General features: G+C 45.3%; 1 protein-coding gene across 2 annotated transcripts in view; it reads right to left on the bottom strand.

Moving 5' to 3' along the window:
• LOC126547752 (heparan sulfate 2-O-sulfotransferase 1-like) overlaps positions 1–14,094 on the bottom strand; it is a 58,801-nt gene that overhangs the window by 36,904 nt on the left and 7,803 nt on the right. For both annotated transcript variants that reach the window (XM_050195728.3, XM_055063430.2), the window contains exons 3-4: positions 3,706–3,791; positions 1,091–1,229 (exon numbers count right to left, since the gene is read on the bottom strand). In XM_050195728.3, the coding sequence (XP_050051685.1) occupies positions 1,091–1,229; positions 3,706–3,791 (225 nt within the window). The remainder of the gene's footprint in view (positions 1–1,090; positions 1,230–3,705; positions 3,792–14,094) is intronic.

The raw sequence follows: 14,094 nt of genomic DNA, 5'->3' as shown, positions 1-14,094 counted from the left end.
GTGAGCCGATTATCGGCCACCACTAGTCAATGTACCCTACTTTGTTCTAATAAACCTATGCCTTCCTAAGCTGGCCTTACTGAGTGCAATGTGTTGCCAAACAGCGATGAAGATGCTTTGAAGAATTGTCTGCCTGGGCGTCTGAAGCCACAAGCATGAAGATTAGATAAATGCATGTCTAATCAAATGCATAATAGCTGAACAATCACAGTGCCAGAGTTTCCTTTGTTATTTTAATACAAAAACTGTGTGGTCAGTGCCCTCTTACATGAAACTTGTTCTGTTGCCATCTTGTGATCCCAACAGTGTTAATGCAAGCCCTGTGTGCTGTTCTGGACATTGTCAAATTCTGCCATATTGTCAAAGTTGGTAATAGCAGCATTTTGAGCCAATCAGAGAGGTTGTAGCAGCCCTCTGGGGCTGCTCTGGGCCAATCATAGCTGAGAAGATGGTGAATACGAAAACATGGCATAGTTTGTCTATGTCCAGATAGCACATCCTCACTGTTGCTAACACCATAAGCATGGCTTCAGTTTCGCATCCAATTTTAATGTGCAAGCAATTTTCAGACCAATTTTCTTGGAAAAAGGGTGTGCATTAGGATTGGGTAAATACAGTAACCATTCATTGTGAGCCGCCAATTTTGTCGCTTCAAGATCTGCCAAAGAACGGCTGAAAATTGTCATTTTTGGTGGGAGATAAAGATGTGGATTTGACACGTTCACTGCCCCCTTTGCTCCACCAAAACAAATTGTGCAGCCATGGAGATCATAACTGAGATCAGGAGCCTGCATGCTGACAAGCCAAGTTCTAATTACCTGGCAACGGACAATTCCAGCATCAAAATAATGAAAGTTCTGGCCTATAGAGACGTATGAGCACTTGCTGGAACCTTAAGTCAGGATCAAACTAACCGAAAAATCAAATTAATGGAAGTCTACTGTATAACCAAAATGCCCACAAACAATGTTTTGTTTTCAGCAGATGGTATATTTGTCTCGATTTGATTGCATAGTGTACATTTGTACAAGAGGTTAGACAAAGTAGTTGATGTGCAAAAAACAAAACAGGGTTCTTAGATGCCCCTTACCATCTTGTTTCCCTGTCTTCGGCGGACCAAGTAAGGCCTGAAGTCATCCCCATGCCTGAGAAAATAGAAATACGAGACAAGACGATCCAGAGGCCGCCTGATGAGGTTGATGTAGACGGGCCTCTGGGTAACCCCATACCTGCACGAGAAAGCAGAACTTCATCACTAATCCACTTCCATATTGGCACAAAGCCAGATTTTTTGGCATTCTTTACATGAGGACATTCACACAATCACACTTGACAAAATGTGTGTAAGCACACAGCAGGAGAATACTTGTACTCAAAGAGATTTCCACCCGAGAGAAGTGCTGTGAGAAAATGCAGATCAATACTACAGGAGCTAACATCAGTCACCTCAAATACAATTAAAAGGTTTGCGAGCACTCAAAAGCTTTTTTTGAAGGTGTTTGTTTCTTGCACTCACAATGTTGAGGCTTTATGAAGTGAATGTATGCTACAAACTAGAGAGATGATGTAATCACCTGCATGTACACTATGCTGCTTATGCTTATTACACTACCTACCCATTCAATGTGTCTTTAGGGCCACCAGAGCATGTGTGGCTTCATGCACTAAACACCACTGCTCTTGCTTCCAACAAATATTTTAAAGCGAAGCTTTATTTGTCCTTTCCCCCCAGTTTGCAAGTGCTGGCTGCTGCTGTTTTGCCGATTATGCCATGCGGGCCACTGGCTACGAGCTCGAACAGGCAAGCTAGGCCACTGGATACGTGCAACTGGGAATGTGTCACTGGGTATGTGCCCAAATAGACAACTTAGGGCACTGGGTATATGCATCTGGGCCTGTAGCACTGGGTATGTGAACATCCTTGGCCAATTCCCCAGAATGAGCATGCGCCATTGGATAGGTGCTCAAATATACAAGTAAAGAGGCAAGAAGTGAAGAAGCCGGCTCCAAAAGCAGCCAAATGTAGAGAAAGAAGTAACGTAAACAGAATGGGACAAGAGCATGCTTTCAGCCAGCTACACAGAAGGGAAGGAGAAGTGAAGACGTTTTTGGTAAACTTCAAAGAAAGATTCACTTATAACGATTCCCACATACACATGGGATCCGTCAATTTTTTTTTTTTTTTTTTAGCTACGCAGGTATGAGGAATTATGATCACCAAAGGAAATGCTGAGCAAATTGCAGGACTTTTTGCTTGTGAAAGCAAATGAGGCGTAACAGCAGTAGCCAAGGAGAACCCACATTTCCTCTGATAAATGCCTTTACACAAGCACTTCCCAAGACATGCGTGTTATTTACTATCTCCCGACTGTAGTACAATGTGCAGCCTCCCCATTTACTAATACTTCCTCTAACAAGTGATTCAGGTTTATTCTTCACAACACAAGGAGTATGGCTGCACACACAAATAAATCTGCCTTTTCACTCTCATGCATAGCCTTCCAGTGCTTGCAACACAAAATTAGTCTGCAAGGCATGCACACAGTAGAGCATATCATTGCATCTGACTCCTCTTTGTAGCACATAGTGTTCTAGTGCTTGCAATGTCAAGCTCTAGTCCTCTGTGAAGCATCTGCACAGTTGCTTGCAACTGCCTCATTGCATAAGCATCAAGCTTCACAACATGTTGATAATATTGAATGAGAAGAATAAAGTAGACAAAGGGGTTCAATTTTCATCAGTTACAAACACATGAAGCTAACAGCCAATGAAATCAAGAAAAGCATAGGGGAAATTAATTGTTCTATATTAATTGAAATTAATTGAAATGCACAAATAATAACGAAAAAGGAAATGAAAGTGGATGAAAAGACAACATGCCACAAGTGAAAACATCTTGCATACTATGCGTGTGATGCTCTACCATTGACATACCAAACTTTGCTCCTACTACTGCACCGTTTTAATCAAACTGCTTAGGTGCAGTGGTTAGAACACACAGCATGCAAACATAAGTCATCCATAGATAGGTTTTATTATTTTTTTTCCCTTCCTAGTGGCATTGTGTGAAACAAGACCAACTTACTGACTGACCAACCAAAAGAAGGCATTTCACGAAGACCCATTTATGATCTGTGCAATGGCTATTGACATTAATACAGCTCAAGTTGCATGCATTTTGTATACTTCCTCTGAAGACATGGATTTGCCGCCGGCTATAGACGAAAGTTGCCATTATATATAAGGCATCCAAAAAGTCATGTGGGTGAGTATTTATAAGTGCATCTATTGTTGCTGAAGTGGAACTTCATGCACCAGAAACATGCTCCACATCATAGTTCTATCCTACGAGATCTTTCAACATTGGATTTCAGGAAACTAGATTCCTTATATGCAGAACACCTATGAAAAGAACAGTGACACAGCCCTCTGAACACAGTGAACAGTGCTTTGTTCCTTTATCTGGCCGGCTCGGCTTGTTTCTTCCTTTGTATGTTGCGCTGTACCAGTTCTAGAATGCAATACCAATTCGCCCAATCCTCAACCCTAGCGGACAAATAGAGCCCCCCTCCCCTCTTCTAAAAAAACACACTATTAAAGCTAACTTAAATCAGCAATGCTTATAATTTCTCTTTTACAATTTCTCACAACTGATTGGCTGTTCCTGGCAATAGCAACAAGTTAATCCCTTGAACTTTCACTCACTTTGCAAAGTTGAGAAATGCAATGTGCCCATGGTAAATAGCAGGCTTCATGTACTGCCACAGGGAAATATTGTACACAAACCTAACCTGCAAAAGAACCAAGAAGTAAAGGCATTGAAAAAGCAGATTACACAAAACAAATTGTCATGAGAACAACAGAAGTAACTAAGATGGCCTCTCTATATGGCAAAATTGGCACTTTGTTGGTTCTGCGAAGAACAACATGGATGCTCTCCACAACCCCGCCATTTGCAGGTGCCTGTATGGTTTAAGACTCCTTATTGCCAAAACTGTATATCCAGAAATGCAGTTTATTCTCTTGATCTCTCTTAAAGTTGTACTGCAACCTGACCTAATCATCATTTTATAGAACATCTAATTAACAAAACAGGTCCTGAAAACCACTGACGTTTACCAACATTAAAATCACACAGACCACATGACAGCAAAGAAGACAGATGTCTCTGTTTGCAATATTTTAACGTGGACTAGCCCAGCAACCTGCATTACAATGGCAACACTTGAGTTCATTGTATAGATAGGTAGATGGACTGGTAGTATCACAAGCATCACTGAAAGGTGTGCCCACAGTCACTGTCTCGCTATCTTGTATGGGCCTGGAGGTGATGAATATTCAGTAATATTGAATAGCGAACTGGATATTTTACTGTTTGAGGAACTGAAACTGCCAGTTATTTCAAATAATTTTTCAAAAGAAGCCAACAAACACTGACACCAAGGACAACATAGGGGAAATTACTTGTGCTTAATAAACGAAATAAAGAAACGATAAATTAATGAAAATTAAAGTGGATGAAAGAACAGCTTGCCGCAGGTGGGAACCGAACCCACAACCTTCGCATACACAACCTTCGTTCTCGTGACGCCTGCGGCAAAAAGGATGTTCCACGTCCGCCGCCAAGGCCTGCGAGTGCTGGTGCTGGCTAACACTCCCAGGATTCTACTAGGACACATAAATACCCAAGAAAGTGGATGGGGAAACGGCGCCGCAGTAGCTCAATTGGTAGAGCATTGCACGCGAAATGCGAAGGTTGTGAGTTCGGTTCCCACCTGCGGCAAGTTGTTTTTTCATCCACTTTAATTTCCATTAATTTATCGTTTCTTTATTTCATTTATTAAGCACAAGTAATCTCCCCTATGTTGTCCTTAGTGTCAGTGTTTGTTGGCTTCTTATGATATGACTAATAAAAATCGGGCCCCTCAGTTAACCCCCTTTCTTCTCATTTAAATAATTTTTCACATCATTTACAAGTAATTTACACAGACATGTGGATGATTCAGATGAATTTTTCAAGTAAAAAGGCATCCTTACTTTGCTGAATTGCAAATCACAGGACCAGAACTACAAAACTAGCCAGAATTACAAAACTATCCAAAAGGTTTACACTTGATTTTTTTTTTTTTCAATTGAGCTATCTAAAAATTCTTTGTAAACTAGTTCATTCATGCTCAGTTCCGTGTCATCAATGTTCAATTCAGTGCCATCACAATTCTTTTATATTCAATCTAATTTCGTAAATCCATATTCATACATACCTACTGAAGCCAAATACAGTGTCAAGACTTCACAACTAAGTTGAGCTATCTTTTGCAGCTACATGTAGTCAAGTACCATAAACGCTATAAAGTCCTAAAGCTGGCAACAGATGTTTCGCTAGCAAAAAGTCTCTGCTATGAAGACCACGCCAGTACCCAAGTATGACATGACATTCCTTTGGTAAACTTGAGTAGAACGCTGTGGTTGCATGATGCATCGGCTCCGTCTTTTTTCGTGTGCTGTGTCCAAATTCTTGCCTCGCCTCTTGTGATTTTTGGATCACTGGTGCGCTGTAAGTGACCCGCTGTCGAACGACACCTCTTCAGCGGAAATCGGACCTGTCATCTTCAGTTCATCGCCGTTTATTCGAAACATCCGAACCCCCGCGCCCCTGCCGCGCAACGCCGGCAGCGTGCGTCGGCGGTAGCAGCTGCAGAAGCCATGAGTCAGGACGGCGTCGTCGACAGCGTCGACATGACTCCGGAAGAGATCCTCGATTGGCGCGAGAAATTTATTTACTCCGACACCAAGAAGCCTTCGCCAACCTCACCCAGCACCCTCAAAACTCCACCGCAAGTAAGCCACATTCTGCCTCGTCCTCCTCCACTTCCAGCCGCAGAATACAAAATAATTCTTCGTGTACATGGTGGAGTCAACTGCGCCAACATACATCCAGTCTCTCTCCGCGACATCGTCATCAAGTCCACTGGTCTCTCCACGGCTGCAGCATCGCTAGATCGACTCCGGGCCAACGAGATTAACAACACAATCATCATAAGCACTCCCTGCATGGACAGGGCTGATCGCTATTTGAAGATTGTCACCCTCACCATCATGGGCAAGAGCTACGAAGTCTCCACGCACGTGGCAGACCCTAAAAATTCGTGTAGGGGTATTATCCAGCTGCCGGCCTCCCTGGTAGAAGGGAACGTGTTGGCTAACCTTCGAGAGTCCAATCCAGCAATCAACATCCTAGCTGCTCGAAGAATGGGCTCTACAGACTCCATCCTGGTCACTTTCGAAGGCTCAAAGATCCCCTTCTACATTGACTACCTCCGCACAGACCTCCGCTGCCGACCATATCGACAAAAAGTGGAGGCGTGTACTAAGTGCCGGCAGCTTGGCCATCGCCAAGACGTCTGCCCCAATGTGACCATATGTCTCTGCCCAAAATGCGGCACGCCAGATCCTCCTCAGGACCACAGCTGTACTCCCACATGCATCATCTGCACCGAAACACACGAGACTGGTTCCTCAGAGTGCAAACTTCGTTACAAACCAAGGACACCGCCCCCGGCACCTCCAGAGTCTAAACTGACACTTCCGGCCAGGAACGCTGTACAGGCCCCCAATCAACGCACTGGACAAGAGACGCCGCAGAGCAGCTCTGGCCGCAAGAACACTGCAGCATCGGCGCAGCTCCCATCATCGAAGCAAGCTTGGCCTCCGCTGACCCCACGCAACGAGGAGACACCGCCCATCAACCATAAAAAGGTGAGCTAGGCAGGAGTAGTCTCCCACAATAGCAGCTCCTCACAATATGCTGATAACTCTCATCAAATACTTGCTAAATCAGAACGAAATGCTTAAAAACGAAATCAAGCAGCTCAAAGCAATGCTCCACCCCCCCATCGATATCACTGACACTCCTGTTGCTACTTCCAAACCACTCCCACAAACGCTTGCACCCACACTCACACGTCCTCCGACAGAACACATGGACACACTTGCATCCACTGCTACGACGGAAACCGCAACTCCAATGCTGCCTTCATCACACACGCAGCCCCCACCCGCAAAAAGGAAGAATGCCGAAATAACAGACACCGAGAACACGTTGAAAACGCCATATTTGTCCTCACTGACCGCATGGACATTCTGGAAAACAAACTTATTGCCCTTGAAAATCGACTAGAGAGCAAGCTTGATGCATTTATTTGTGAGGCACCTGCACACTTCTGCCGGTTTCAAGAGCTAATCGACAGCTGGGGAAGACGCTCCGCGACGTCACAAATTCCCGTCCTTCAAAATGACAATAATGATGAAGCCAGCCCGTAGTCTAGTCATATGGCAGTGGAACTGCAGGGGGTTCCGCAACAAGCGCGCATCTCTAACACTATTTCTACAGAGTCTTAACGAGCTCCCTGACATTATAGCCTTGCAGGAAACACACGGGAAAGTCACGCTACCTGGATACGATACGTTTCAAGATCCTCACATAGACAAGCCCAACACTGCCATACTTGCAAGGCGACATCTTTCTGTTAAACGGGAAACATTCAGCAGTACTGAAATCCCCCACGATTTCATCAGAATTCTACCTCAAAGCCACACACAACCCACCCTATGCGTGTTGAATGTTTATAGCCTTCCCAATGCTCGACACCACCGCTTTGAGAACATGCTTGCCCAGGCCAAAGCTAACGCCAATAAACAGCCGCTAGTCGTAACGGGCGACTTCAATGCCCCCCATCAAATGTGGGGCCACTCCGCATCCACTCCTAAGGGAAGAGCTCTATGGCAGCACATACAAAATCAAGGTTTCACCATCTACAATGACTTCACTCTTCCTACCCGGCTAGGAAATAGCGTCAGTAGGGATACATCCCCCGACCTCACCCTAACTCACCGCATCACTCAGGCGACGTGGCAAAACCTCCAAAACAACTTGGGAAGCGACCATTACATCCTCGAACTCCGTGTAGATTTTAAGCACAGACCGCTAGCCACGAAACCACTAAGGCTTACGAATTGGACGGAATTCAGAAAATCTCGCTGCAACACTAACGAAGAAACCATTACCGACATTGAGCAATGGGCGAACGCCTTGCAAGCAGACGTAGATGCCCATACCACCACTCTCCCGCTAGACACACCCTTGGCCACAATTGACTCCAAGCTATTACACATGTGGGAAGCGAAGCAAGCTTTACTTAGGAAATGGCTAACAGCACGTTACAATCGTAAACTCCGAATCCGAATAGCCAAATTAGACTCTCAGATCCAACAATATGCTATCAAATTGGCGACGCAGCAATGGACTCAGGTTTGCGAAGGAGCGCATGGTACTCTCAGCACTAAAAAGACCTGGCAATTGCTCCGGCACCTGCTCGACCCCACCACGTCTAGGACGCACAACAACCACCAGATGAATAAACTGCTGCATGAACATGCAGCCGACCTGCCGACCATGTTCAGCAACCTGGCTTCCAAACATATGCCCCCTCCTACGCAAATACCCATGCCTGACTATGCTGGTGAACCCAATGAGGAGCTTTGCAGCCCCATCACAGAAGCGGAGGTTCGACATGCCCTCAACCAAGTGCGAACCACCACGGCACCAGGCCCAGACTCTGTGACTAATAAAACGCTTCGCAACCTCGATGAGCAATCCATAAGCAAACTCACCGAGTATTACAACCACTGTCTCGAAGAGGGAGAGATACCCCAACAATGGAAAGCAGCCAAAGTGATATTCATTCCAAAGCCCAATAAGCCAATTCACATTGATAACTTCCGTCCAATTTCTCTGACTTCATGCATAGGGAAGATCTTGGAGCACGTAATCCACCTACGCCTCTCCAAATACATCGAACATAATCACTTGTTCCCTTCGGAAATGACTGGCTTTCGCAAATCTCTTTCTTGTCAGGATGTCATGTTAAGGCTCAAAGAAGACATTATCGAACCGAGCGACGCACGTGACACACAAGCGTTGCTCGGCCTCGACCTCAAGGGCGCCTTCAACAACGTGTCCCACTTGGCCATACTACGCGAACTTAGCAGTATAAACTGCGGGGAGCGAATCTACCGCTATATACGCAGCTTCCTCACGAAGCGTACTGCGACGCTACAATTAGGCAGCGAACAATCTGGCCAAATATGTTTAGGAAGCACTGGCACGCCCCAAGGGGCAGTACTTTCCCCCCTCCTCTTCAATTTGGCTATGCGACCTTTAGCTTTCACTCTCAAGAAGATTCCTGACCTCCGATTCACACTGTACGCGGACGATATTACGCTGTGGATGACCGGAGGTTCTGACGGGCACATCCAAGACACCCTCCAAGCCGCAATTGATCAGGTCGAACAAGTAGGTCACGAGTTGAATCTCAGGTGCTCCCCCACCAAATCACAGCTTCTCCTTCTACGCCCCACAAGACGCTTCAGGACTTCACCCCCGAATATCCAACTCACGATCGAAGGGCACCCTATACCCCAAGTAGACAGGATAAGGGTCCTAGGATTACACCTCCAATGCAACCGAGCAAATCAGCACACCTTGCAAACACTACAAACAACGGTAGATAATACGCTCCGCCTGATAGGGAGGATCTCCAACAAACACGGAGGGCTTCGAGAGAAGGAGCTAATTCAGCTAATCAAGGCTTTTGTCTTCAGCAAAATCACCTTTGCACTGCCGTATCTCTCACTCTCTAGGCAGGTAGAGGATACTGTGAATTGCTTGATTCGCAAGATACACAAAGTCGCTCTTGGTGTTCCAATTAGAGCATCCACACAAAGGGTGATGGCCACCGCCACACTAAATACCCTTCAAGAATTAACCGAAGCCCATCTATCATCACAATACCATAGACTCACCACCACTGAAGCTGGGCGTGAGATCCTGAGACAACTTCATCGTGCTCCACCATTCAACGAGAGTAGGCGACATCAACTTCCTCCGAACATACACGGCCAATATCACATCCAGCCCCTACCCAGAAACATGCACCCCGAATTTCACGTCAAACGCCGCAAACATCGAGCCAAGGCGCTACAACGCAGCTATGGACAGGCTGAAGGAGTGTACTATGTGGACGCTGCAGCCTACACCCCTAAACATCGTTATGCTATAGCGGTCGTAGACAACCAGGGCAACACTGTTTGTTCAGCATCAGTCAAGACCACCTCGGCGGGCGACGCGGAAGAGGCCGCCATTGCACTTGCATCGGGGCTACCCGATTGCCACGTCATTATTAGTGACTCTAAAACTGCTATCCGGAACTTCAGTAACGGCTACATTAACAACCTCGCGCACTCTCTGCTTGTAGCTCACCCACCAGAAAAAGACATCGCTCTCGTATGGGCTCCAGCACATCAAGGACTCCATGGCAACGAAATGGCTCATGCCGCTGCTCGAGGATTCACGGACCGAGTGGCCGCAAATATGGGCCTAACTCTAACACCCAATGACTCCCAACAACACAACAATAAAGACACACTCGTCACATTCCATGAAATTTGCACACATTACAGAAACCAACGCCTATTGTATCCACCTCTCTGTGTGTCTAGAACGCGCCAGAGAGAAATACTGTGGCGACAACTACAAACTCGCACCTTTCTTACCCCGCGCACTTTGCACTTATTCTTTCCCGCCACATACCCGACACCCAAGTGTCGCTTTTGCCCTGTCCCCATAGCAGATCTCTCCCATATCATGTGGCAATGCCCCTTCAAAACTCCCCCCCGCAAGCTCAAACCATTAATTAGTAGCGAGGAGCTGTGGGAGACTGCCCTGCGCAGCTCCGATCCCACCCTACAAGACCGAGTCCTGAGGTGGGCTGAGGAGGTAGCGGAGGCCTACCACGACTGGTAGACGGACTTCTAGCCACATAATGTGGTGATGGACGCCTGCTGGGACTGGAGTACTTAGACCTCCCTCTCTCCCCCCCGGCTCCTCCCCTTTCTTAAAAGGGGAATAAAGTTCATTCATTCATTCATTGGTAAACTTGGGCTGGCCAATTCAAGCAGTTTGTTTAATGTGAAAGCATTATATGCCCCATGAACTGGAAAATCCAGCGTCTGTCTGGCATTAACATCCAATGGTACCAAAATGGCGCTGGATTTGCTGCAGCTTTCACTGCGAAATCCCACAGTGAATGGATGCCGTGGCCTATTCTAAAAAAATTGAGTTTGCCCAATTCGAAAATCGAGTTCACCCACATTCAAAACTGACTTGGCCCCCTCCCAAAATTGATTTGGCACACCCCCAAAAGTGGATTAAGATAGATTAAAATGAATTTAAGTGGTTTACAGTAGAATAAAGTGGATTAAGGTTGGTACAAATTAGAGCAAGGTGGATTAGGGCAGATTAAGGTAGAGTTTCAATTTAAGGTGATAACTCAGAGAAATCACTACGCTTTTGCATTCACATCACGTAAGGTTACTTAAGTTACTGCAAACTTCTTTTGCCAGTATATTTGCCAGACAAGTTTCATAATGGGACACTTCCACACCCTAGTACTACAATAGTGATCATCATCATCAGCCTATTCATGTCCACTGCAGGACGAAGGCCTCTCCCTGCGATCTCCGATTACTCCTGTCCTGCGCCAACCGATTACGACCAGCACCCGCAAATTTGCTAATTTCGTCGCACCATCTAGTCTTCTGCCGTCCTCTACTGCGCTTCCCTTCTCTTGGTACCCATTCTGTCACCCTAATGGTCCAACGGTTATCTAGTCTGCGTATTACATGACCTGCCCAGCGCCATTTTTTTCTCTTAATGTCTATTAGAATATCGTCTACACCCATTTGCTCTCTGATCCAAACCACTCTCTTTCTGTCTCTTAAAGTTATGCCTAGCATTCTTCATTCCGTTGCTCTTTGCACGGTCCCTAACTTGTTTTCAAGCTTCTCTGTCAGCCTCCAAGTCTCTCTGCCCCATATGTCAGCACCGATAAGATGCACTGATTGTATACTTTCCTTTTCAATTATAACGGTAAGCTACCAGTCAGGAGCTCACTATGTCTGCCGTATGCGATCCAACCCATTTTTATTCTTCTGTGAATTTCCTTCTCATGGTCCGGGTTCCCTGTGATTAGTTGACCTAGGTAAACATACTCCTCCACAGACTCTAGAGGCTGACTTGCGATCTTGAACTCTTGCTCCCTTACCAGGTTATTTATCATTATCTTTGTCTTCTGCATATTAATCTTCAGCCCCACTCTTACACTCTCCCTGTTAAGGTCCTCAATCATTTGTTGTAACTCATCCGCAGTGTTGATGAATAGAACAATGTCATCGGCAAACCGAAGGTTGCTGAAGTATTCGCCGTTGATTCTTACTCGTAAACCTTCCCAGTTTAATAGCTTGACTACTTCTTCTAAGCACGCAGTGAATAGCATTGGAGAGGTTGTGTCTCCTTGTCTGACCCCTTTCTTTATAGGTATCTTCCTACTTTTCTTGTGTAAAATTAAAGTGACTGTGGAATCTCTGTAGATATATTCCAAGGTATTTACACAAGCGGTCTGTACTCCTTATTACGCAATGTCTCTATGACTGCTGGTATATCTAGTAGTAGTAGTACAATAGGTACAATGTAATCTGAGTGACTGATAAAAACTGCAAAGCACTCCTTGATCTGAAATGAACTTCACAGACTAACCACGAGCAAATCAGTTCTGTAGAAAGCTGCAAGGTGGAGGAAGTTTCATGAAAAATCATTAACTTGTGAGTAGTATGAAGCGTCAAAGGCAAAGCCAAATAAATTTTTCAGGAAGGAAACTTCGCAATAAAAAAAAAATGTCCTGAGGAGGGGGCAAGAGAGAGAGAGAGACCTGTATGTGTTTTCTTTTGTAGCTTTGCACTACTTTCATGTGGATGGCCATTTTCCCTTTTTGTGAAGTGCACAGATGTCAACAAGAATTAAATGTAAAAGGACTTTCATCAATCAAAGAAAACAAGGCAGCCATTTATCATGCCCTTTTTTAAAAATTCTGGTAGTAGGATGTTCCCTAAACAGGCTGTTACAACTCCTAGTATTACAACCAAAATTTCTGACAAGGCCTAGTAAGGGGTCCTTTATGCTGCTGCTACATGAGCATCTTGATACTCCCAGAACCTTTGAAACAATATTGGTTCACAGATACCACGCCCATGCTATAGTATTCACTACAAATGGTAAAACAAGCTTTTATTAACTTCATACTGAACAAAAAATATCTTCTCTATGTCCTCTTGCAACAGGCAACTTTCTTGTTTTAGTTTACAAAAAAAAAAATAAAAACTTCAGGTGAAGTTATCAGCAGAAAAAAAGAATCTGGCTGCAATGAGCACATTCAGAGCTCGTAGCACATGCCTAGACGGGGACCAAAGTGGACAGGCTACACAGTGTCCCAATACTAATGAGAACTTGCCAAGTACACAGACTTTCCACAGTGCTGGCCATGCTGTGATGCACTACACAGGCTTGTCCACTCTTGCGATGAACATGTAAACCTGTGGCCGCATTCTGCCGAGTGCAGCCAGTGTGGCCACATATTGAAGCAAACCTGCTTAGGCATAGCGATATTTGGAGGTGTGGTTTCTTGCTGTCTGCTACATTGTAGGCACACATCAAGGCTGCATTACGATGAATCAAACTTTGCTTGCAGAAGTGCTACAGGGGCAGGGTAATTTCTGCAAAGCCAGCCTTGTGTTTTTGTTTTGCATGTAAGTGGCTGCTGTATTCCCCGCCTCGAACTAAATTAACTACATAGATTCTAGCAAAGTGTTCTCTCTTGAAAAAAAAATTATTTGGTTCCTTTTGTGAACTTTTGGGTGTAACGAGAGGAGTGAAACTGTTTTTCTGCGACAGAAAAGCTTACTGGCATATATGCAGTTCGCTGGGCTCCATGCAGTGAAACCGCTGGCTTTTTACGGTGGTACACAAACGTAGAGCTGGCATCCCCACGACAGCTGTAGGCTACTGAAATTGAAGTTCGCTTCAATGTAATGTATCATTGGCATGCCCCAACCCCAACAATGCAGCAGACGACATGAAGCCTTGCCTCCAGGCATCACTGCATCGGTGCAGGTTTGCTTCATTGTGCAGCTGCACTGGCTGTA

This window comes from Dermacentor andersoni, chromosome 1 (genome assembly GCF_023375885.2).
Source record: "Dermacentor andersoni chromosome 1, qqDerAnde1_hic_scaffold, whole genome shotgun sequence".
NCBI classification, from domain to species: Eukaryota; Metazoa; Arthropoda; class Arachnida; order Ixodida; family Ixodidae; genus Dermacentor; species Dermacentor andersoni.
The sequence above is the reverse complement of the archived record's forward strand: the minus strand, read 5'-3'. Positions and strand labels throughout refer to the sequence as shown.